Consider the following 26,046-nt stretch of genomic DNA (forward strand, 5'->3'; position numbering starts at 1 on the left):
AAACGCACCCTGAGGCAAGATTCACATGTTGCAGATCCACAGCAGATTTCACGCTGTAAATTCGCAGTGAAATCTACTGAGGATCCCTTGCCTCATAGTTTCTATGAGAATCCATACTCACAGCGAGATTGTCATCCCGTCGTGAGTATGTGAAAGCCCCCTTAACTTCCTGCCGACTGGAGCATACATTACCTGCTCCACTCTCCGTCTGGCTTCAGGGGTTCCCTGTGTCTGGACATCCTGCTCTGATTGAGCAGGACATCCAGCCAGGAACCCCCAGAGCAAACCGGAGCGTGGAGCAGGTAATGTATGCTCCGGTCTAAGGGGGGTTAAGGTGGCTGTCACTTACAGCGGGATGGCAAAAAAAAAAAAAAAAACACACACACACACACACACACACACACACACCACCCTCATCATGCTGCGTTTTGAAAAAAATGCCACAGAGGCAAAAACCGCCAGAGGGGAGAAAAATACCACAAAAAAACCTTGCCATGTAAAATTCCATTGACTCATGGCCACAAAGATTTTGGTAAAAAAAAATAAAATAAATAAATAAACTGCCATGACAAAAATTTTAGCCAGTGTAAAGCAGTGTAAGGATGCGTTCACATGTACAGGATCTGCAGCAGATTTGATGCGGTGTTCAGTTATTTAGTTACATTGATATCTGCACCATCAAATCTGCTGCGGATCCTGTATGTGTGAACCCACTCATAGTTTGGAACATGAATTGCAGCTGACAGATTCATTTTAAATACATTCTGGGATAGTGTCAGGATGCCCACAGGACAAAAAGACAAGGGAGCAGAAAGCAGAAGAGAATAAAGAAGTAAACGCTGGGATATATGGTTTCACTTATTTGTGAATTTCCCATGCTTAGTGTAATGTTTCCTTTCTTTGGAAGAGCCATACTGACTTAATTCCGTAAACACAGCAGTGGTTATACATATGCCAGCAGGCCACCAATTCATATGTATGTGAGGCTCTACAATAGGGTATTCAGCCTAGCACTGTGGGGCACACGTGGGAGAACAAGCATGGCAGAACTGTCCCCTGATAGAGATTGGCAGCTGCTACATGTTAAAAGGGGTTGTCCTAGGAATAAACATTAACATACTATGTTTGATAAGGTAAAATATGATAGTGTTCCTTAGTAGGGAGTCATCTAGCCCTGCATAACAGTTTTATCTATTTAATCTATAGGAAGAAACCCACAATGCACTACACTGTTCATCAGAGAACCAATATCATAATACCATTCAAAAGTGGAGAGAGAGGTCTAAAAGAAGAAAAGTATAAAACATTGAGAGGCAGTAAGAGATCAGTATGTTTTGTCAAATCACAAAAAAAACACACAAAAAACCCATCAAGACTGCAAACTGCAAACATTGTAAAAGATCTGAAGAAAGCCTAGAGATTTACCCAAACAGAATACTGAGGGATTTCATCAAAATGTAGTCGGCTTTATAGCCCCCTCCACATAATAAGAAACCTGAAATACCAACAGGCAAGATGCGCAGCAATTCTTTGTAAAAGATCAAAGTTCAAGTTAACATTGTCATTTAACCTTTGGTATAGTTCTCCAACTTTTCACATACTTACGGGAAGATCTAAGGGAAAAGGTGTCTTATTTTCCTCTTTTTGGCATTTATTTGCTTAATGACAGATCCTTTTAAGGCATCTTTTGTTTGTGCGGTGTGGAAGGCATCTCTCAGGTATGTGGCCATTAATGGCCAGAAGAAAATCTACTGCATCGTCAACATTGAAGGAGGATGAAAGAAATCCCACATCCATCAAGAGTAGACTTTTTTTTTTTACACAACCCCCATTCTATTGATCAAGATATGAGCCCTAGAGAGACATCTATTGATATATTTGAGTCCCATCAGATGGGCTTTAGTAGTTCATTATTAGATGCTAAATGCTTGTGGACAAAGGCCAAGCTAAATACCACTGCTACCATCCCAAGGAACTGATATTCTGGGGAAGTTATATTAACAGACTTCCAATTAATCGGGCTGTAGGATAAAAAGTGTCAATGTCATTATGGCATTCAAAATCTAAAACAACAGTAAATGATATAAAGCAAGTTTGCATGTTTTTTTTTGTTATGCTGTAAAACAAAGCTATACTTGTATCCAGGTCCAGTCTCCTGAAGGCAGCTTTATGGTGCGTTCACACCTACAGGATCTGCAGCTGATTTTCTGCAGCAGATTTCATTCAAATAATTGAACACAGCATCAAATCTGCTGCAGATCTGCTGCAGATCCTGTAGGTGTGAACGCACCCTTAGGCCGCTTTTACACGTCCACAATTTTGTGGACCTTATGGACAGGAAAGGCAAGTAATGGCTTAGTTTCCCACCCAGCATGACGTGTCAATATCTTGCTAGCAGCAAGGAAACTCTTTGAATCACCGCAGAACCTGTTCATTCTTTGGACAGGCGACGGAATCTGCCAGAACATAGAATGGAGAAGCACAGCCGCCTGAGCCCGCAAGCGGGTACAAGCTGCGGAAACCACAAAAGATTTTCCGTCGGGATTCTGTAGTGTGCACATACCCTAATGACAGAGCTGCGCGGCTCACTACAGTGCGGCGGTGATGCGAAGATTTTCCCCGCTGCCAGCAAGCTACTGACACATCATGCCGGACAGGGAACAAATCTATTTGCCTTCCTCGTCCATAAGGTCTGAAAAATTGTGGACGTGTTAAAGCAGCATTTTAGTCTTGTGCTGGCTGAAAAAGATTAATTACAGGGAGTCCCTTTTTTTTAACCAGCACAAGACTAAAAAGCTGCCTTCAGGAGACTGGACCTGGATACAAGTATAGCTTTGTTTTACAGCATGATAAAAATAAAATTTATGTAAATTGAAAACTTGATTTATATAACATACTGTTCATTTAGATATTGAAAATTATACCAGTGACACTTTAAAAAGCTTTTTATTAGGATAAAATAAACATGGTAAGCTCTGCTCCCCTGCCTAAGCCTCACTGCGTCCAGGGATGCAAGCAAAGCCAGCAGGGATGACAGGACAATGACTCGATTAGGGATTAATTAAGTAAGCATAGCTTGTATTTCTTTTCTGTTTAATGTATACATTTTGTACACTTAAAAAAAAAAAAAAAATGTACATCCATTTCGCATTGACTTCCCATTGAAGTTTAAAAAATGCAGTGTAAGTCTAGCACAGTTTCATTCTCATTCCTGTCAATGGCTATCGGCATCATGCAGCCTCTGTGGACACGACAGAGGCATTGGGAGTCTTTACAGAAGCCATTTTGTGTCTCTGAATAAAACAAAGCCTTAACAGGGATGTATGCATGACCCTCATTTTACTATTGCATTATATAAGCTAATGGAGCGTTTACACAAAGATTTATCTGACAGATTTTTTAAACCAAAGTCAGGAATGGATTAGAAAAGAGGAGAAATCAGAGTCTCTCCTTTATGACCTGTGTCTGGTTGTTGTGTGTGTCTGGAAATCTATCGACACATACATTAAATATATTCGTAGACCCCCAACAACAGCTAAGAGGCAGATGTGTCCACTGGGGGTCCCACGTACGCAAAAGACACAAAAAATGTGGTGTGTTTTGGGGCGCTTTTACCTTAGAACATGGGTGGGGAAATTACAACTTACCCCCCCCCCACCCAAAAGATCATCTGATGAGCCAACACACAGTATAAGGGTACAAACACACACACACCGTATACGCAGCAGATACGCAGCAAATACGCAGCAGATCTGATGGTGAAGATTTGATGCTGTGTTCAGTTACTTAGATCTAATCTGCTGCGTATTTGCTGTGTATTGCAGCAATAAATACGCTGCGTATGCGGTGTGTGTGTTTGTACCCTAGTACTGAGTGTGGCAGACAGACTCATGAGGGTGCCATGCATTGCATGCGTGCTACCCACACAGTCAGGTGCACTGTATCAAAGTAATGCCCCTTTGTTAATAGGATATAATGGACTACAACCCCCACTATGCATAAATTCAATGCAGCATGGTGGGGGGTGTAACCCATATGAGGATGTCCAAAAGGGTAAATTATAAAAATATGCAAGTTTTGGACAGCCTTATGTCGATAACATCCCCCACCACGCTGCTTAAGTTTATGAATGGTGTGGGATGTAATCCAGGCGAGGCTGTCCAAATGTAATGTTGAATATAAAAGGATGCTCAACTTTTGGATAAACTTTTGTGGATTACAACTCCCACCATGCTGTGTTAAGTTTTTTCATGGTGGGAGTTGTAATCTATGCAAGGCTGTCCAAAAGTTACATTAATTATAAATGTGGGCCAACGTTTGGGCCAACGTTTGGACCCCCCCCCCCTCCCCCCCACACTAGCGTGCACACTCACTGGCTAGAATAACACATGAGGCTACAAACACACTCACCGTATATGCAGCTTATTTACTGCTGCGATACGCAGCAGATCCGCAGCAGATTAGATCTAAATAACTGAACACAGTATCAAATCTGAACCACCAAGTCTGCTGCAGATCTGCTGCGTATCCGGTGTGTGTGTGTTTGTATTTACCTGACACTGCAGGAGCGCAAGTTTACCCAGTGAGCACGGCAGCTAGAGACTATTTCTGCAAATTGCCCACACATCATAATAATAATGCTTCTATTTGTATAGCGCACACAGATTCTGCAGCACTTTACATAGTTTTGCTAATTATTATGCTAATTATTATACGAGTTGTTACACAACCATCCTGTAAAGAATGAAAAACTTAGCACACCACGCTTTTGAGTGAGTAAAGACTTGAATATATATAAAGTAATACAAGAAATTACTTAGTCACTAGCTGACTACCTTTGGGCCATGGAAGTAAATAGGGTCTACGTCTGTTGTTGACAGGTTGTTGCCTTAGAAGGCACAATCATGGTGATATTTTTGTACAGACCACAAATGATCGTATAAATGCCCAAACGGCCCTCAACAAGACAAAGATTTTTCACCCCTGCCTTAGAACATGGAAAATGGCACCAATGACACATTAACTCAAGCCAACTTTTTATTATATATATATATATATATATATATATATATATATATATATATATATATATATATATATATATATATATATAGCCAACTTTTTATTATATATATATATATATATATATATATATCACACAACAAACGTGAAGGAATTGAATACTTCAGTGTTTGGAATACCTGCACTAGTTATATGCTAAGTAGAATGAGCACCAAGGCATATACCACTTAACGTGCAAACTATACAATTCCAGATCTACTACAGATCAAGGGAGTGTGAGATGTTTATAGCAATTAAAGGAGATGAGGACACAGCTGGGATTACCACCATACCACCTGGTCTATCTACTTAGAAAAGATCTCAGATGTCTGGAAATTTCCCAGCCCCCTCTTCTCAATCACCTTCCATTCTGTACCAAACAAGGAATGCACAGTAGAGAGCCACGAGAATATTTACTATTGTACTAATGATAGTAACACAGTCACATTAAATCTGACATTTATATTAAGTTACAGGAGCTGTCGCCGACCACCTGCAGATATGTCAAGCAGTACTAGGGGGCAGTGGAAAACAAGTCGATCTTATTCCTTACACAACTGTACAAGAAATGTGTTAGAGGGATACATTATGTTTACCTCCGTATACTACAGAAGGCAGAAATAAAGGGAAGACACCATTATAGGACATCTTCAGATAAGAAAGCTGCTGGGAGCTGAAACACTTGTGCCCCATGGTTCGTGCGACCAGTGGGGGTCTCCGCACCTGGACACCACCAATCACAACTTCTAATGTGTCAGACAGTTGTTAAACGATAGATACATTTAGAACTGCACATGCCTTCTTACTCACCAGTCATCAGAAAATAAAGTGACAACATGGGTGACAAATTCCATATGATGCAAATTTAACACCATGCAGCTTAATCTTACTAGGATTACTAAAAGCAAGAGCAATCAGAGGTAGCATTATAGCAAAATATGCAATTTTTATAAATCATTGAGGGTTCAGTTCTCTTTATTCTTGCAAAGGATTTTAATTCCGCTGTGAAAATGAAGTCCACTGCCTTCTAAAACCTAAGTAATCGTGCTACTGGTATAGCAAAAAAATAAATAAATTAAACAGCCATACAAAGGGTACTATTACAAGGAACGATATTTGGCCGATTATCGTTCCGTGTAATACAATGATAAGCCAATGACAACGATTATCAGCTGATCGTTGATATAGGTTTGAATCTATAATTGTTGGGGGCCGACCGCACATCGCTACGTGTAATAGCGGTGCGCGGCCGGCGACTGATGACATACATTACCTATCCAGGCTGCAGGGCGGCCCTTGCGGTCTTCTTCCCGCTATTAGTAATAGTGGATTTTACTGTGATAAACTTGCAGCATGAAACCCACTGTTATATAGTACATGTGAATGGAGCCTAAGGGTAGCTTCACACATACCGTATCGCTGCGTTTTTAACGCTGCGTTTTATACATGCGTTTTTAAAACAATGCGTTTTTGCTGCGTTTTTTACATGCGTGTTTTGATTTTCACATAAAAATCATGTGAAAATCAAAATGAGCATGTAAAAACGCAGTGTTAAAAACACATGTAAAAAACGCAGCAAAAATACAGCGATACGGTATGTGTGAAGCTACCCTTAAAGGGGTTATCCAGCGCTACAAAAACATGGCCACTTTTCCCCCTCTTGTCTCCAGTTCAGGTGCGGTTTGCAATTAAGCTCCATTTACTTCAATGGGACTAAGTTCCAAAACCCACCCAATCTGGAGACGAGAGGGGAAAAAGTGGCCATGTTTATGTAGCGCTGGAAAACCCCTTTAAGGCTCCATTCACATGTACCATATAACCATGTTTTTGTAGCGCTGGATACAGCGCTTTTAAAGTGTGTTTACTGCCCTTCAGAGATAAAACGTTGACCCATGACAACAGTAGGCAATCATAAGCTGCAGCTATCACATGGACCGGTGGAAGTGGTCATAACTGAAGGTTGGAGAACAGAGACTGAGGAAGTTTGGGAAACCTAACTATAGAAGTACCAAGGGGTCAGCCTGCTGTTATGCAAAGGACACGTAGAAAATAAACATGTGACAAACTGTGCCATATCGGCCATAGCATCCTTATAAATCCAACTTTACCCAGAAAAAACGTTCAGAAGTCTGAGTCACGAGGTGTCTACCTTCTTTGCAATCTGTAGTTCTCAGCTTGATGTCTGGACATTTCTGTCTCTTGTGTGAGAGACCCAAGACAAAAGACAGGAAGTGGGGTTAGCCACTGCTATGAGCAGGAGTGAGAGAGCGCCTAAGAAAGCCTAGTGTGTGTAGCTGCAAGCTGAGCAAATCTGTCACCTAAAGACTGTCAACTAAAGTAAAATCAAGGCTTTCCTCTCATCTCTGACCCATATAAAGTTTAGGGCAGCTGTTCCTTGTATAAATACCAGTGTACATACGGCTCTATATCCAGTGTTGGAATGGGATCTCATGCTTCATTGCAGTTTTTTGAATTTCTGTGTAAATCTTCCCCCAGCATGTCGGCCTGTTCAGTGCACTTTAATCAGCACTGTGTCATGGAATAGCAGTAAGAACTGAGTGTTTTGGCTAAGCAATGACTAGAAATTGTACTGGCCCCCACCTCTTGAAATGTGGAGAACAATGTGGAGGACAAAAATTACCTTGTCACCACATTTAAAAGTTAACCTAACAAAACCATGCTGGTTTTTTAAATCCTGATGCTTTAAATAGTAACATAGTAACAAATAGGAAAACACAAACCTGACTTTTTGTTGCTTACCCTTGGTTAACCTGTACAGCAACTACACAATTCTTTATAAAATGCCATCATGCTCATACAGATCAGAATTTTCGCAACAACAATCGCATTTGAGTGATAATCGACTTATGTAAACACAGCGAACAATCAAGCGATGACAGAGAAATTGTTCATTGTGATCTTTCAACATGTTCTCAAATTGTCGTTGGTCGTTCGCAGATCGCTTCGTGTAAACAGTCACTGATTGTTACAAAAATGAAATAGTTGCTTTGAAATTGTTAAATGATCGATTGGGCGAATTATTGTTCCGTGTAAACGTAGCATTAGATGCTAAATTCGGATGTTCCTTATGTGAGATTGTACAATGCCCCACACACAGCCTACATTCAGCCACTCTCTCCATAATGACTGCAGCTAATCAGCCTTTTGATGAGCAACATCCACCCTTGTCAGAGAGCAGAGGTCAAGACATCCCTGTTGTCCCTTCACTTGTCCTACAATCATCTCCCCTCCTCCCAGACACAATGCCTTGTAAATTACTGACATCTTCATGCCTCAACCACAAAGTCCCAAGCGGTTTGGCAGCTGCACCCCCAGGTATCAAGGAGCAAATGCAATAGTCATAACAACTATATTTAGCTGAAAGCCTAGAGAAAAAAAAAACACCTAAGCGCCTACCAATCCTATTTCATAGGAAACTAACCAAAATGCACAATGACACAAACAGATGTCTTCTGTAATCTGGTAAAATCTTCCACAAACTGTAGACTACATCCTATAGGCAATGATACCTTTGGCTCTACTCATCTGCTTTATTTTTTTAATGATTCCTAACTTTACATGGTTAAGGTTTTATGATTAAAGATAATTATTCAGACAAATTTTAAAACCATTTACAACATTAATCTTATATGTTGACGCAAATAAAATGCAAGCCATTTTGTGTGTGCAAATTCCTTCATCTATCTAGTATCACACTAGAAACAAAAGCCCTAAAATGTAGAATATGGCATGGAATACTTTTTTTTTTTTTTTTTCTTCCAAAGACTGTTTGAATCCACTCTAAGGGTACAAACCCACACACCGTATACACAGCAGATACGCAACAAATACGCAGCAAATACACAGCAGATTTGTTGGTACAGATTTGATGCTGTGTTCAGTTATTTAGATATAATCTGCTGCGTTTTTGCTGCGTATTTGCTGCGTGTTTGCTGCGTATTTGCTGCGTATCGCAGCAGTAAATACGCTGCTTATACGGTGTGTGGGTTTATACCCTAAAAGCAAATAAAGTGGGAGCAACTATGCAGTGTGCCAATAAAGGTCCAGAAGATGCACTCCACACCTAACACATAGAATCGCTATGTACAAAAGGAAGGGGAGGGTGTAAAACACAGCCTCTGTAAACCATGTGACTACACATTTCTAGGGTTTTATTAGAGTTTCCAAGATGTATGAAAAATTGTGGCAAAACAAAAAACACATGACTGCATAGTCATGTAGCTGAACTTGTAGGACTTGTCAAGTTAAATGGGTACTGTCACGTCAAAAGTTATTGATCAGTCTCGATAATAAATTTATCTGAATAAGCAGACATGCACGGCTAGAACACAGGTATCTCTCATTGGGCCCAATAGATAGGGAGGGATAGGTCTCCCAGGTATAGCATTATATGCAAAACTATTGCTTTATCTAAAACTGTATTCCCCTAGCTTTGGAGAGAGACCAGTCGCCATTATCTGAAACTAAAAAAGGAAGAGTGATGGCCAATACACCTAATCTCTCATAGTCACTCCAAATACTGGTGGCTCGCGTACTATTGCTTTCGTCCCTGAGAAGTCCCTATTAGAAACCTGTAAGCAATATGGATTTTACAGCTTTACTTTCCTGGTTCAGGGAGATACTCAGGAGGAGTCTGTATCCCAGAAAGCTCATGTCACATATTTATAAAACACTTATTACTCCTTGCCCTGCTATCTCAGTGCCTTTTGTAAGACAATAGGAAAAGGATCTGAGGAGGACGTTCTCGGAGGAAGAAAACAAGTCATTACTGTTAGCTCCACACAGGTCCTCCAGATGTGTACGAGTGGAGGAGAATGCCTTTAAAGTACCTGTGTGTTGGTCCAAGACACCAGATGTTACCTCCGCGTATATCCCCGAAAATCCCTCCATATGTTGGAGATACTTCGTCTCCTTTTTCCACATATGGTGGACCTGTCCTAAACTTCTTATTTGGTGGCGACATTTTTAAAATTAGCCACTTGGTACCAGAAATCGCTCTGATGGGCATGCGTCCAAAGAGATGCAAGCAACACCAGAAACTTCCGTTTGGGCACTTTGTTTCAGAGACACGAATGTTGGTCCCAGCTTGTCAATGGAATTGCCCTCAATGGATGAATGGAAGCTGAGTGTAGATCAATTGTATACAATGGAAGATATCTCACACTGCGAGACAATTTCGAGGCATACGTTACGAGCTATTTGGTTCTCTTGGGCTACCTATAGAGGTTTTGGAGAGCCAGTGCCTTGTGCGCACTCTGCCAACACTAATATATTTGGTGTAGGCCATGTTTAGCAGGAAGTAGTTGCAATATTTTCTCCCTTAACTGCTGTGATTGCCTAGGTTCACTTCAATATACATATAACTGGTTCCAGAGCTCATTACATAGGTATGTGATATTGTCTCCATTTACACTTTTGCACAGAAACGTTTTAACGTTCTATTGTTTTGATGTTACATTTTCCTATTCGGATATTTTACCGGCATGACGTTTGAATTGCTACTAACCCCTCTCCATTTCCCTTCCCCCACTGCCCTTGCCACCCTATGCTCATTCCGCTGCCCTGTACCCCTTTCCCTTCCTGTCCCCTTAAGAACAGACAATTGCTGTTCTCTACTGATCTATTGTGAGTACTAATGACTAATGCATTATTAGCAATACTAAACATTGGACAGTTTATGCATGTCTTTGTATCATGCATTTGAGGTTAAACATGTCAGTACAACATTAAAAACTCAAACAATTTTTTTTTTTTTAATTTTATTACTCAGTCTCACTGCTGAGACCTGCTCTCATCAGAAGATTTAGCTGGGGAAAGCAGGGAGACCTGCTCTGATCAATAACATGTCAAAAGTTATTGACGACAGCTTATTGTCTAGGTTACCAACCACCACCATGCTCTAAAAGCAATTTTTAGGTCAAGACGTATGTGCAACGATTATAAATTTAACACATAGTGTAAATTACCGTATAATCTATAAATGTGTACTACAGACATATACAACATGCAGACCACAACAGGCAGCTTTAAGCGGTGGTCAGTAACCTAGACAGTGAGCTGTCAACAACAGGAGGTGAAAAAGCAACATATCAAGTTTGCTAAATGAATGTATTTGCAAAAATATTTAATTTCATGGGCACTACAAGTATAACTGTTAACTGAAATTGAAATACCCTTCTAAAGAAGGGTATTTAAAGTAAACAATAGCCAATTCCTTTATAAAAAAATTTTTTAAAAAAAGTGCCATGTCTGCCCTCAGATTGTGTGTTATGTATTACAACTTTGCCCCATTTACTGTAACGGAACTGGGCCGCAACACCACAGACAAACCAAGGACAAGAGCGGTGCTGTTTCTTCAAGAAAACATGCTTTTTTAAGCCTAGAAAATCCTTTTAAGGGAAGTAGGTAAGTAGGTATATACAAAATTTATGAAATTCTATGAAGAAAAAAAAAACACATTCATAACACTTCCTTTGCTTCTTAGCACGATCTATACCAACATTAGTAGTTAGTTTACAGTTACTAAGGCTGTGCTCAACTTTGTTTAGGTACTCGAACATAGATGGTAACTTTTTACATGAAAATCAATGATGCACAAGCTAGATCTGAGTATACAACAATCTCCCCTTCTAAAGGTTCCCAAACGCCTTAGACTTTGGTCGGCTGTACCAGCTGCTCACAGTTGGTTCAGATGTCAATCTACTGTGTATGAGGCCCTCCCAAACAACTTCAGGTGTAATTGAAAAACCATCACCCGACCCCTTGGTTTTGAGAAGGATAATGCACAGCGAGAACTTTCCCCTCCCCATAGAGAATACAGGAACACTCGGCTGTGCCAAATATGCCTGTGCATGGGGAGGATAGGCGGGGAGTGTGCGAAATAACCGATGGCTGAATGATCGTTCAGACGAATGCTACTGAACAGGCATACGTCATCTATAGAAGGCATACGTCATCTATAGAATCATGTGTAATACTGTAAGTAATAGTACACTATGCTTTACAGCTAAAGGAAAAAAATACAAATGCAGACCAGACCAACCAAAGGTAAAAATATTTTTTGGCCTCTGTTGGATGAATGGTGGCCTAAGAATATATTTGACAGACATGCTGGGAGCCAAATGTGCGTTGTGAATGCATCCCAAGTCAGGCCTTCCGGGACTAAGAGGTCAGAAGAGATCAATTTGGAATAAGTAGTAAAACCAGATTCTGTGAAAGCATGAATTCTGTGAAACTATGTGGCCAGTTGGTCAGGCTAAACTGGTCTCTCAATCCATTTAATGTGTCTAGGGGTTGCATACCCAACATGTGGCAGCTTGTAATGAAGGAGGAGTTGCTAATACCAAAACTTAACCCCTCATTTACCATTTACTCAATAGTGCAAGCACACAAAGGATGGCATGTTTGTTCAAAGCAGAGTTCCTTAAAAGGCAGGCAGTTTTTATTGCACGGATGACACATGGGTGATTAAGACTTAGAAAAAGCAATACGCATGAAGTGACCCACACACAATAACGCTCAGGCTGAATTACATTTCTGTTATGCTGAGTTTTGGGTGGGTTACAGTACATCAAGCTTGAGGCCATTTAGCTTAGAAAAAAAAAAAAAAAAAAATGATGTCTTAGGGGCGATCTGATCACAATGTACAAATATATGAATGGACAATACAGAGATCTTTCTAGTGGTCTTTTTACTCCTAGACCTGTAAACATGACAAGGGGGCATCCTCTAAGGGTGGTATTACACGGGCGGATGGGGGCCCGATAATACCTGTAAACGAGCAGCGATCTGCTAGATCATTGCTCGTTTACTTGGCCTATTACACGGCCCGATAATCGTTAAACAAGGGCTGCAGGGACATAGTTACCGATGTCCTTGCAGCCTTTGTTTAACCTGTATACATACCTAATCCATGGTCCAGGGTTCCTCTTCTTAACTTCTCCCCGAGTCCGCGCACTTCACAGCGGCTTGTCTCTGCTGACAGGCCGCTCGGCCAATCACTGGCTGCGGCGGTTCCGGCCTGTGATTGGCCGAGGGGCCTGTCAGCTGACACAGGCCACTGAGAAGCCAGAGCGCACAGGACCCGGTAAGAAGCTCTGAGGAAGAGGAACCCTGGACCATGGATTAGGTATGTATTCTTCTTTGCAAATCGTCAGCGTCGGCTGCGCACCGCTATTACACGTAGCTGTGCACGGTCGGCGCCCGACGATTATAGGTCTGAACTTATATCAACGATCAGCCGATGACAACGATCATCAGCTGATCGGTGTCTTTAGTACATGGAACGATATTCGTCCGAATCGGCCGAATATCGTTCCGTGTAATAGTACCCTAAGTCTAGAGGAAAGACAATTTCACCATCAGCACAGACACAGATTCTTTACTGTACGAGCAGTGAGACTATGGAACTCTCTGCCACATGTTGTTGTCATGGCTGATTCATTAAATACATTTAAGGGAGGCCTGGATTCTTTTCTTGAAAAATATAATATTACAAGTTATGGGTGTTAGATCTCTGGTGATAGGACGCAGATCCAGGGATTATTCTGATTGCCATTGGAGTTGAGAAGGAATTTTTTCCTCCCTGTGATGTGGCAATTGGCATCTGCCTCATGGGGGTTTTTGCCGTCCCCTGGACCAACACAGTTGGGTGTGTCTAGGTTGAACATGATGAACTCTTGTCTTCTTTCAACCTTACTATGTTACTATAATTATCTATAAAGGTGAGAAATATACAATGATTTTAGATGAGACCCTTACTTATCACTCGAGTATAAGCACCAGGGCTCCAGATGGCGACCAAAATGGTCGCCAATGCGACTGACATCTTGCAAATGGCGCCCAGATTTATTAATCTGGGCGCCATTTGTGACTGGCCACGGCGGCGCGCTGTCTCTTTAAGGACTTCCGCCTTCCGCACGCTGCGCCGAATCACGTGGCGCCTCTGCGGCCGTCCGTCCAATGAATGACGGACGTGCTGGATGACGTGTGCGGGGACACGCTTCTCCAGTGATGTCATCCAGCACGTCCGTCATTCATTGGACGGACGGCCGCAGAGGCGCCACACTCCTCCAGCGCCTCTCTCCCGCCTCTCCTCACCCGGCGCCGCGGTTCTTCAAGTTCACCCCAGCGGCACCAAGCTTAGATAGTGGGTGAGTACAACAGGAGGGGGTGGCGGCCGGTCAGTAATGTGTGTGGGGGGACTGCGGCCTGGGCGGGGGATTGGTAGTGTGTCTGTTGTGATGGCGGCCAGGTGCGGTAGTCAGTGCGTGTGGGGTGCGAGGGGGGGGGGGGTATGTATAGACTGCACAGTACCACTTCCCTCAGTGTGTATATATAGACTGCACAGTACCACTTCCCTCAGTGTCTGTATGTATATACACTGCACAGTACCACTTCCCTCAGTGTGTATATATAGACTGCACAGTACCACTTCCCTCAGTGTCTGTATGTATATACACTGCACAGTACCACTTCCCTCAGTGTCTGTATGTATATACACTGCACAGTACCACTTCCCTCAGTGTCTGTATGTATATACACTGCACAGTACCACTTCCCTCAGTGTCTGTATGTATATACACTGCACAGTACCACTTCCCTCAGTGTCTGTATGTATATACACTGCACAGTACCACTTCCCTCAGTGTCTGTATGTATAGACTGCACAGTACCACTTCCCTCAGTGTCTGTATGTATAGACTGCACAGTACCACTTCCCTCAGTGTCTGTATGTATAGACTGCACAGTACCACTTCCCTCAGTGTCTGTATGTATAGACTGCACAGTACCACTTCCCTCAGTGTCTGTATGTATATACACTGCACAGTACCACTTCCCTCAGTGTCTGTATGTATATACACTGCACAGTACCACTTCCCTCAGTGTCTGTATGTATAGACTGCACAGTACCACTTCCCTCAGTGTCTGTATGTATATACACTGCACAGTACCACTTCCCATATACATTGCCACAGGGGCTATATGTCATCGGCTGCCGAGGGCTATATATATATATATATATATATATATATATATATATATATATATATATATATATATATATATATATATATATATATATATATATATATATATATAGTAGATCATTGCCGGTAAGATGGCAGCTGGCTGAGGGAACACACCGGCAGCAGGGGGGTATATGATTGTCAAGTTGCAAGTTTCCATGTTGAACGTTTTCAAACTAAGAAAAGAAAGAATCCAAAGGAGGATGCTGCCGTGGCCTCTGCACACAGTAAGTCCCATTTAACATAACATTAATTTTACATGTTTTAAAATGTTGGCGACCAAATATTCTATTTGGCGCCTAAATTTTTCAGGTTAGGAGCCAATGGCTCCTAGGTAAATTTTTTAGTCTGGAGCCCTGAGCACTATAGCTTCATACAAACTCCTTTCCATTATGAACATACAGTAAGGCCACCCGTGGTACAAAGGACCCCATCACACATCTATAACCTACGGATTTATCACCTGTTATTTCTAAGAAAACCAAATCTGCCTGCACCAAAAATCTTTAGCAATTTTTGGCAAAAAACAAACACCAAACCTGTATTTTACAACTTGCACTTCATTTTTATGACACTTTAACTGGGCATAAAACTCAGCTATAACTGGTAGAAAAAAACTAGATAGTGCACCATCACTCAAACAGCAACTGTGATGAGTCACCATTAAATAAGTGGCACATTCTTCTGTCTAGTCTTGGTTTACAACGTCTCAGAATGACACAGGTTTTGATCATCTTTCCCAATATCTACACAAACACCACATGTATAACATGTCTCATATGACTGCAGGCTGCTCCGCATACAAACAGTATATAGTTATGCAGTCCTATGCAAACATTTACAAATCAACAACATACCGCCTTCAGCTGGTCACAGCATTACCCAAGGCATTTCTGTCCATTAAAGGGGTTATCCAGCATGGGGGCACTTTTTTGGGGGGACCGGGGAGGAGGTGGCTGAAATAAAAGACGTCCCACTTACCTCCCCGATTCCAGCGGCCGGTCCCGCATCACGGCGCTCCGGTGCCTGGTTCCCGGCCGCTTCCGGGTGTCTGACGCTGCCCGAGACGCTACGTCTCAGGGCCGCTCAGCCACTCAGTGAAGGAGGCGGGATCCAAGCGGACTTCAAACGGATCCCGCCTCCTTCACCGAGTGGCTGAGTGGCCCTGACTGAAACGTAGCGTCTCCCGCGGCATCAGACACCCGGAAGCGGCCGGGAACCAGGCACCGGAGCGCCGTGATGCGGGACCGGCCGCTGGAATCGGGGAGGTAAGTGGACGTCTTTTATTTCAGCCACCTCCTCCCCGGTCCCCCCAAAAAAGTGCCCCTTTAAGTTGCGACTGATTCTTCAACTGCACTAGTTGGATTCCAGGCCATCATGTCACAGGAGCTGCAATCCTCAAAGAATGTGTTTAGGGTTCATTACAAGCTGTAAACACAATGGCTCACCATCACTACTGACACCTGCATTGCCATTACATGCTATACATTTCCAAATGTACACAGGATATGCCATAAATTAAACAAAAAATATAGGTCACCACTGGGACTATGGGCCCTATTACACAGAAATTTATCTGGCAGATTATTGAAGCCAAAGCCAGGGAAAGACTATAAACAGAGAACATGTCATAAAAGACAGATTTCTCACCTTTTTAAATCCATTCCTGGCTTTGGCTTCAAAAACCTTTTAGATAAATCTTTGTGTGTAATAAGGCCTTACCACAAATCCTGGGACTAAGGCCCACCAACCCACTTCTGCCTGTTTGCAGCCAGTTGAAGGGGTCAAGAAACCAAAAACAGCTGAACTGGTAGTTAACTCGCACTGACAGTAATGGGAGTTGCAAAAACAGGTTTACATCACTACCAAGTTACAGAAACAGCTTAGTATACGATGCTATGCCGATTTCATAAATCCTACTAATCTGTATGAGACTTAGGCTGGGTTCACACTGCGTTTTTGCAATCCGTTTTGATGCTTTTTTTAATGTTGAATTTCATTATAAAAAAACGGATCTGTTTTGATCCGTTTTTTTAATGGACACAAAAATGAGGTTGGCTACGTTTTTGTCTACGTTAAAAAAAAACGGATCTTTTTTTATAATGGAATTCAATGGAAAAACGGATCGAAACGGATACACACATGCTATTAGATTAGTTCTTTAGAGAGGTTTTAGGAATAGTTTTTGCAGCACAGGATGCACTCTCTGCTATGGTGCGGCACGGTCTACACAGGCTGGAACACTTTACTAAATTATACTAGGGTTTTAGTTCATAAAGATTGCTACTATAACATGCAATTCACAAGTTTGAAAGTGAATAAAATGCAAGTCTACAAAAAAGTGTTGTCTGGTGTATGCATGAGGTTTGGTATGTAAATTAATGCATGCACCAAATGCAGAAACACAAGTGGAGTTGTTTGGGTGCCCAAATAAATAGAGGGAATGGCTATAGACTGCAGTACAGGTTATCAAATTTAACCATATTTAGTTTGAAAGAGACATCCTAAGGGGTGGTCTAATCACAATGTACACATATGAATGGACAGTTCAGGGATCCTTCCACAGATCTTTTTATACCTAGGCCTGTAACCATGACAAGGGAGCATCCTCTAAAGGCCCTTTACACAGAGTTATTATCTGTCAAATCAGGAAGATATCTTACCTGTCATAGAACCAGTGATCAGCCAATTAACAAGAAAACACTCACTCATTGGCTGATCGTTTACTAATTATGGTACGTGGAGGGCAGCGCACTGATTGGCTGAGCACCAGGAGATGCCAGGAGCCCTTTAAGTAAGCCAGAGCAGGGACCCGGTAATGTATGTACCCGGGCCGCGGGGTTAAGGGCGCTGACTTTGACATACTTGCAGTGGGATGACAATCCCACTGCAAAAAAAGTCATCCCATTGAAGTGAATGGGCAGGTATCCACAACAGATTTTACTGCGAACTAGCAGAATAAAATCCGCTGCGGATACGGTACATGTGAACATACCCTAAAGGCAATGTTTGTGCAGCTTTGGACACAGATCGGCAGCTGTTCACATTGCAGGTTGGCCTGTGTAATACAGCCTTAGGTCTAGATCAAAGAAGGTTTCACCATCATCACATATGGGGATTCTTTACAATAAGAGCAGTGGGAGAACCTTGCTATAAGGGCAGTGTGACTATGGACCTCTCTGCCTATGCAATGTTGAGATGGTTGAGTTAATGAACAAGCACAAGAGGGGCCTGGGTGTCTTCATGATAACTTCTGGAGGTGGGACATTGATGAAGGGATTTAACCTCATTGCTATATTTGTAATCAGGATGAAACTTTTCCCTAAAAGGCCGGCCATTGGCCAATTTAGGTTAAACATAATGGACTCTTACTCCCCAACATTATGATCTGTCTGTTACCATGAGGACAATGACACCTGCATACACAAAGTAACTTCATATACACATTTTTTTTTTCTTTTAAAGATGAGCTGGAACATACAAAATAACTAACTAAATAACTGAAATATAGACCACCATTAATAAAAAATTCCAATCAAAACAGAAAGGATTAAACAAGCGAGGGGGTGTTGTCACTTTGCATTCCTCATTAATAGTTGTATAATGCAACCACAGTATTTATCACACAAAATGATCAGAATTGAAAGTTTATCTATAAAGCAATACTGATGTACAATTTAAGAAAAGCAATGTATACTAGGGCTGGGCGATAATGGCCTAAATCTATATCGCGGTTTATCGTACATATAACTGCGGTAACGATAATTGAGCGATAATTATGACACGCCCCTTTTACAAGCCACACCCACTTGGTTGTGCCAAACGCAATATTTAGTTTCAATAACGTAAAAAAAATAATAAAAATTAACTGAGCAGCAACCAAGGCTATGTACACACTACAGAACATGTATAGACAGGTATACAGCCACTACAGGATGTGTATATACAGGTATACAGCCACTACAGAATGTGTACACAGACGTATATAGCTATGTACACAATACAGGACGTGTATACATAGGTATACAGAGCATTGTCTACACTGGATACAGCTGAGCGCAGGACTAGCCATGTACAATGTATCAGTCTGGAGCTCACAGAGCATTGTCTACACTGGATACGGCTGGGAGCAGGACTAGCTATGTACAATGTATCAGTCTGGAGCTCACAGAGCATTGTCTACACTGTATACAGCTGGGAGCAGGACTAGCTATGTACAATGTATCAGTCTGGAGCTCACAGAGCATTGTCTACACTGTATACAGCTGGGAGCAGGACTAGCTATGTACAATGTATCAGTCTGGAGCTCACAGAGCATTGTCTACACTGGATACAGCTGGGAGCAGGACTAGCTATGTACAATGTATCAGTCTGGAGCTCACAGAGCATTGTCTACACTGGATACAGCTGAGAGCAGGACTAGCTATGTACAATGTATCAGGCTGGAGCTCACAGAGCATTGTCTACACTGTATACAGCTGGGAGCAGGACTAGCTATGTACAATGTATCAGTCTGGGGCTCACAGAGCATTGTCTACACTGGATACAGAGCAGGACTAGCTATGTACAATGTATCAGTCTGGAGCTCACAGAGCATTGTCTACACTGGATACAGCTGAGAGCAGGACTAGCTATGAACAATGTATCAGTCTGGTGTCCAGGCTGTTTGTATCCAGTGTAGACAATGCTCTGTGAGCTAGACTGGGGCAGGATGGCTCTACTGGCACTAAACAAGCTAGGAACAGACAAGGATCTGATCATGTAGGGAGGGCAGAACACGTGTGCGGTGTGGACTATGGGACCGGGCTGAGTCGCGCAGCGCTCCGTGTGGTATCCACGGGACATGAAGGGCCGCATCGGACGACTGGGGTCTGCTCTGCTGTGGCGGGCGAGTTGGGGCCAACTGTGCCAGCCGGGGGCTGCTCTGCCATGTGGGGTGAGTGGGGACCCGCTGTGCCGGCCGGCCGGGGGCTGCTCTGCCATGTGGGGTGAGTGGGGACCCGCTGTGCCGGCCGGCCGGGGGCTGCTCTGCCATGTGGGGTGAGTGGGGACCCGCTGTGCCGGCCGGCCGGGGGCTGCTCTGCCATGTGGGGTGAGTGGATGACCGCTGTGCCGGGTGGGCGGAGGGCTGATACCTGTGTCGGGCAAGTTGATGACCGATATGCCGGGCGGGCGGCTGCTCTGCCGTGTCGGGCGGGTGGGGGCCGCTCTGCTGTGCCGGGAAGACCGCTGTGATATGCCGGACGGGGGAGGATGGCAGGGGCGCTCTGACACACGGTGCTGGTCTCCTATGTGCAGTCCGTGCATCCCTGCACAGACTGCACATAGGAGGCTTCCTCCGGCCTGTGCAGCGCTTAGGGCTCAGGTAGGAAAATAGTAAAAATACCGCAGATACCGTCCTGGCAAAGTTGAGGTCGGTTAACCGACGCCAGAGACGGTATCGGTATTTTGACGGTATACCGCCCAGCCCTAATGTATACTATTCAGATTTGTAGAGTAGGAAATGAATAGCATGATGACAAAATCCATCTGATCTGATTAGACTGATTCCTGATCACCTCACAAATGTGGATAGACCAGAACTAGTCTCCAAGCTTAATGCCCTTAAGGCCGTATTACACGGCCTTACCCGCAGTGTTATCGAGCAAAGATCTGCTAAAACAGCACTTGGAGTACGTTTACACAGAAATTTATCTGACAGACTGTTGAAGCCAAAGCCAAGAACAGACTATAAACAGAACAGGTCAAAGGAAAGACTGAGATTTCGCCTCTACTCAGATGCATTCTTGGCTTTGGCTTCAAAAATCTGTCAGCTAAATCTCTACGTAAACACACCATTACAGAAGCTTATTACATGCCTTGATGATCCAGCAACCCTGGCTTTGCTAAGTTGTTTGCGTAGCCCTTTCTTTTAATCGGTCATTGGCTGCACATCTATTACACTGAGTGATTTGCAGCTGACTATGTATTTTTTGACAATTTCAAAGTATATGATCAGCCAATGAGAAGGCTCACTGTTTGCTCTCTTACACAGGATTTGGCAGATAATGACTCTAATATGCCCTTTATGTATGCTCTGTACCATATCCTAGAAATATGCCATCACTTCCTATGGTAAGAGTACTCCAAGCTAAGCCATTTGTCACCCATCCCCTGGAGAGGTGATAAATGCTAGATTAGTAGAAGTTTGACCACTGGAACCCTCAGATCGCCACAACACTGTGCTCGGCTGTTTATATTGGTTCCACAGACTTTGAATGAGGTAGAAGTCAAAAATGCACCTTGCTGTTCCATTCTGTGGCACAGACAGAATCTGACAAACATTCAAACTGGTCCTCTCTATGGTCTTCCAGCTGGAGGAGCAGGGTGCTGAGGTCTCCATAACCAGCAATCAGAAGCCCTGTAGAAAATGAATGGAGCAGTGGTCCACTGCTTCTGTCACTGAGGGGACAATTAACCCCAGGTACGATGATCAGTCAGCAAACTTAAATGTCATCAGTAAAATCTGAAATATTCATTGCCAGAGATCAAAAATAAATACTCAAATTATAGATATAAAACAGGCTTCTAACAAATAATAGCCACTACAGGGGTTGTGCAGCACCTCTCTCTCCTGTCTGATCTTACATCAGGCACAGAGGAGCTTTTGCAGCCAGGAGGGACAGCTGTTGAGGCAACCCTGTGCCACCCATGAGATAGTGTGCACATGCTCTTTTCTAATAAATAGAACATATATGCATGCCTTCCACAGCAGCTGTTCCTCCTGGTGTGCAGCATCATTTCTTCAAAGCAGATAGTATGGATGGAATAGAAAAGAAAAGCACAGCACAAGCAGCTTGAACAGCCTTTTCTACAGATGTTTTAGCCATATGGTGTATTTGTACCTTATGAATATCTTACCGGTTTTATGTGCTCCTCCATGTTTTGCTTTGGATGTTTAGAGGGTGAAGGATTAAAGTTTTCATCTTGGGGCTCCTCCTTTACAGCAGGATGTCGCTGACCAAGGTTCCCTTGCGCATTAGGAGTGACTATACCCTGCTGCTCTCTCTGAGCCTGGAGATACTTCTGTGCCAACATAGATGGCTGGCCTTCCCTGCGATCACTGTCTTCATCATACGAGTCTCCTTCATCACTTTCTTCATCATCTTCCATCTCCTCGTCTTCATCTGGATCACTAGCAACCTGTGGAGGTGCCATGGGCGGGCGGGCCTTAGTAGCTGACAAATTGGCAGGACCAGGTGTAGATTTCATTATATGCTGGGACGCCAGCTGTTGGGCATACAGCAATTGAGTTTCTCTTATTTGTCGCTCCCGTTCCTCCATGCTGCGAGCAGCTTGCTGTTGTTGCTTTTGGAGTTGCTCCATCACAGCCTCCAATTTCATGCCCTGCTTGGTGTGCATTTGTGAAGTTCCCGAAAGGGCAGGATTTAATCCACTTTGTATGAGTGAGGGCTACAATAAAGAAGGAAAATAATAATGTTTTAAAAACTTTTTTTTTAATAATTATTGGTGACAAACAATAGCAGATCTAGACAAACAACATTCTGCTCAGTACTGTTCTGTATGAAACATTGTTGATATCATCCAAAAACACATTTTGGAGAACATAAGAACAATCCAGGATAGTAATGGTAAAACCATCAGCTATAGCACTTATTAATGTATTTATAGTCATAGCTAGGAATACAAAAACTACAATAGGTGACATCCATGTAGACAAGCAGATGTCTTCCTGGTGTCAAGAGAAAAAAATTTCAAGTAAAACATCCACGAAAGCGCAGTGTCTATTCTAATAATCTGGCAGCCGTCATGCATCATATACATTGTACAGCTGTGAAAGGACATATGCTATGCAGGCACTGGAGCAACATGGACTTCCAATGCAAATTAATTCTCTAAGCCGACAGCATCAAATGCAAGAATCAAGTCAAGCATATTGTGCTGTTAAAAGGTCATCTGGCATAAGATTTATTTATTTTTAAATTATACTCCCAAATCAACCCATGAAATAACACTGGGAAATAAAATAGTGTTATCACTAACAGTACTGGCTTCAGCAGGCGTTTGAGTGCTTTGCCCCAAAGGTAATAGAAAGTAGAAGAACTACAAAATTGTGTTGTCTGCAGCTCCCTGTGACCCTCCCTCCCTTAGTAGACAACACGTCATCCTCTGATGTCACATCTGGTCTCAGACCTCTAGCCCAATCCCTTCCAGTCCCCTACTGCTCCCCACTTGTAGCCGCTTCTGAGGTGACGTGATTGAGCAGCACATCCCTGCGGCCAGTGATAGGCTGAGTGGGCAGGCCCTGCTCTCAGGTGTCATCTTGGAAGCCGGGAGAGGAGATGGAACAGCAGGGGACTGGAAGGGGAAGGTTCCACAAAGGTTGCTGTGGGGGATTAAGGACTGTATTTTTTATCTTTTTTGCAGACACCCATAAAAAAAATTAATTTTATTCTGGAATATCCCTTTAAACTGGTTCGCTGTTTTGGATCAGACATACATGATGAAAGAGTCCCTTGACAATAAACTGATTACAAAGTGCCCTGTGTCCCCTCCCCCTGCTGGGACAAGCAGCTGGAATCTGTAGGGGCATGATCACCCCACACAATATAACCGATTCTATTCTGACCTGGAAACTATTGTGATTCCCGTATCAAACAACATGCGGTGTCCCTGCCAAAATCCCCACTCCTATGGACTTCAATAGAAGATGGGAAACCATGAATAAAAGTGCCGTCACTGAGGTCAATAGGAGCTTGAGGACTGTGTAGAGCTGTATACCAGCATGGATTATGGCCATGTGCGCACCCCCCATTTTATACTGCACCTATTAACACCAATGGGCAGTGGAAGTATTGCAACCAGTTTGGAGACCTGGCTGGTGCCACCATAGCAGTCACACGAGCACGGAGACCTGTCCGGTGCCATCCCAGCAGTCACACCAGTATGGAGACCTGTCCGGTGCCATCCCAGCAGTCACATCAGTATGGAGCCCTGGCCGGTGCCATCCCAGCAGTCACACCAGTATGGAGCCCTGGCCAATGCCATCCCAGCAGTCACACCAGTATGGAGACCTGGCCAGTGCCATCCCAGCAGTCACACCAGTATAGAGGACCAGTATGGAGCCCTAGCCGGTGCAATCCCAGCAGTCACACCAGTATGGAGCCCTAGCCGGTGCCATCCCAGCAGTCACACCAGTATGGAGCACCAGTATGGAGCCCTGGCCGGTGCCATCGCAGCAGTCACACCAGTATGGAGCCCTGGCCAGTGCCATCCCAGCAGTCACACCTGTATGGAGCCCTGGCCGGTGCCATCCCAGCAGTCACACCAGTATGGAGCCCTGGCCGGTGCCATCGCAGCAGTCACACCAGTATGGAGCCCTGGCCGGTGCCATCGCAGTAGTCACACCAGTATGGAGCCCTGGCCAATGCCATCCCAGCAGTCACACCAGTATGGAGACCTGGCCAGTGCCATCCCAGCAGTCACACCAGTATAGAGGACCAGTATGGAGCCCTAGCCGGTGCCATCCCAGCAGTCACACCAGTATGGAGCCCTGGCCGGTGCCATCCCAGCAGTCACACCAGTATGGAGCCCTGGCCGGTGCCATCGCAGCAGTCACACCAGTATGGAGCCCTGGCCGGTGCCATCGCAGCAGTCACACCAGTATGGAGCCCTGGCCGGTGCCATCCCAGCAGTCACACCTGTATGGAGCCCTGGCCGGTGCCATCCCAGCAGTCACACCTGTATGGAGCCCTGGCCGGTGCCATCCCAGCAGTCACACCAGTATGGAGCCCTGGCCGGTGCCATCCCAGCAGTCACACCAGTATGGAGCCCTGGCCGGTGCCATCCCAGCAGTCACACCAGTATAGAGCACCAGTATGGAGCCCTGGCCGGTGCCATCCCAGCAGTCACACCAGTATAGAGCACCAGTATGGAGCCCTGGCCGGTGCCATCCCAGCAGTCACACCAGTATAGAGCACCAGTATGGAGCCCTGGCCGGTGCCATCCCAGCAGTCACACCAGTATAGAGCACCAGTATGGAGCCCTGGCCGGTGCCATCCCAGCAGTCACACCAGTATAGAGCACCAGTATGGAGCCCTGGCCGGTGCCATCCCAGCAGTCACACCAGTATAGAGCACCAGTATGGAGCCCTGGCCGGTGCCATCCCAGCAGTCACACTCAACTACTGAAACTTTTGTGAGGAAACCAGCGGGCGCCGCGCAGCCCAGTGCCGGCCTCTACCTGCCGCGGGACACCACACTAGACCATGGGCGGATAGGGCAGCACATTCCCGGAGCCCCTGAGGGCAGCAGCACCGGACACCTCCGCTGGGAGCACAGACCACACGGGGCCCGGAGCAGCAGGCGGTGAGGTGACAGCCCGCGGGCAGCGTACAGCGGGTCGCACGTTAGGGCGCAGCGGTGCACGGTGGGAGCGGTGCGGGTCGCCAAGGTGCGGTGTGTTTGTGTGCAGTGACCCCCGCCCTCCTCCTTCTCCTCCCCCCATCTCCGCTCCCGTACAACCCTCTCCATATGCCGTGGACACACGGTGTGTGCCGGGCGACCCGCTCACCATAGACTCTCTCCCGCAGCCGGCCTTCTCCACCATCCCGTCAGTCTGCAGGCCTTTCGGCACCGCACTCTCCTGTAGCCACTTAGCCGCCCGCCCCGGCTTCCCCTCCGTTTCCGTCTCACTCCAAGCTCCCAGGCTCTGTTAGGCCCCTCCCGTCTGACGTCATCGCGCTCATGCAACGGCAGCACGTTCTCTAGGGAGACACGCGCGTGGACGCCTGAACCGCCGAGGCCATATTACTCCACCCAAAATAGAAGCCGATCTCGTGGGCCGCCTGATAATACGAGGTGTTTGTGCTCACGCATTCAGGGGCACGCGGTAACCTATGGAAACCGCTGTGCACACAATACTAAGCATTACTTAG

General features: G+C 44.5%; 1 protein-coding gene across 1 annotated transcript in view; it reads right to left on the bottom strand.

The window, feature by feature from the left end:
• Positions 1–25,835, bottom strand: part of ARID3B (AT-rich interaction domain 3B) — a 52,128-nt gene extending 26,293 nt beyond the window's left edge. Inside the window, exons 1-2 of the mRNA XM_069981539.1 lie at positions 25,683–25,835; positions 22,011–22,562 (exon numbers count right to left, since the gene is read on the bottom strand). Of these exons, the coding sequence (XP_069837640.1) occupies positions 22,011–22,562; positions 25,683–25,718 (588 nt within the window). The 5' untranslated portion in view covers positions 25,719–25,835. The remainder of the gene's footprint in view (positions 1–22,010; positions 22,563–25,682) is intronic.
• Between the last annotated feature and the right edge of the window lie 211 nt (positions 25,836–26,046).

The sequence above is a fragment of the Dendropsophus ebraccatus genome, chromosome 1 (assembly GCF_027789765.1).
Source record: "Dendropsophus ebraccatus isolate aDenEbr1 chromosome 1, aDenEbr1.pat, whole genome shotgun sequence".
In the NCBI taxonomy this organism is placed as follows: Eukaryota; Metazoa; Chordata; class Amphibia; order Anura; family Hylidae; genus Dendropsophus; species Dendropsophus ebraccatus.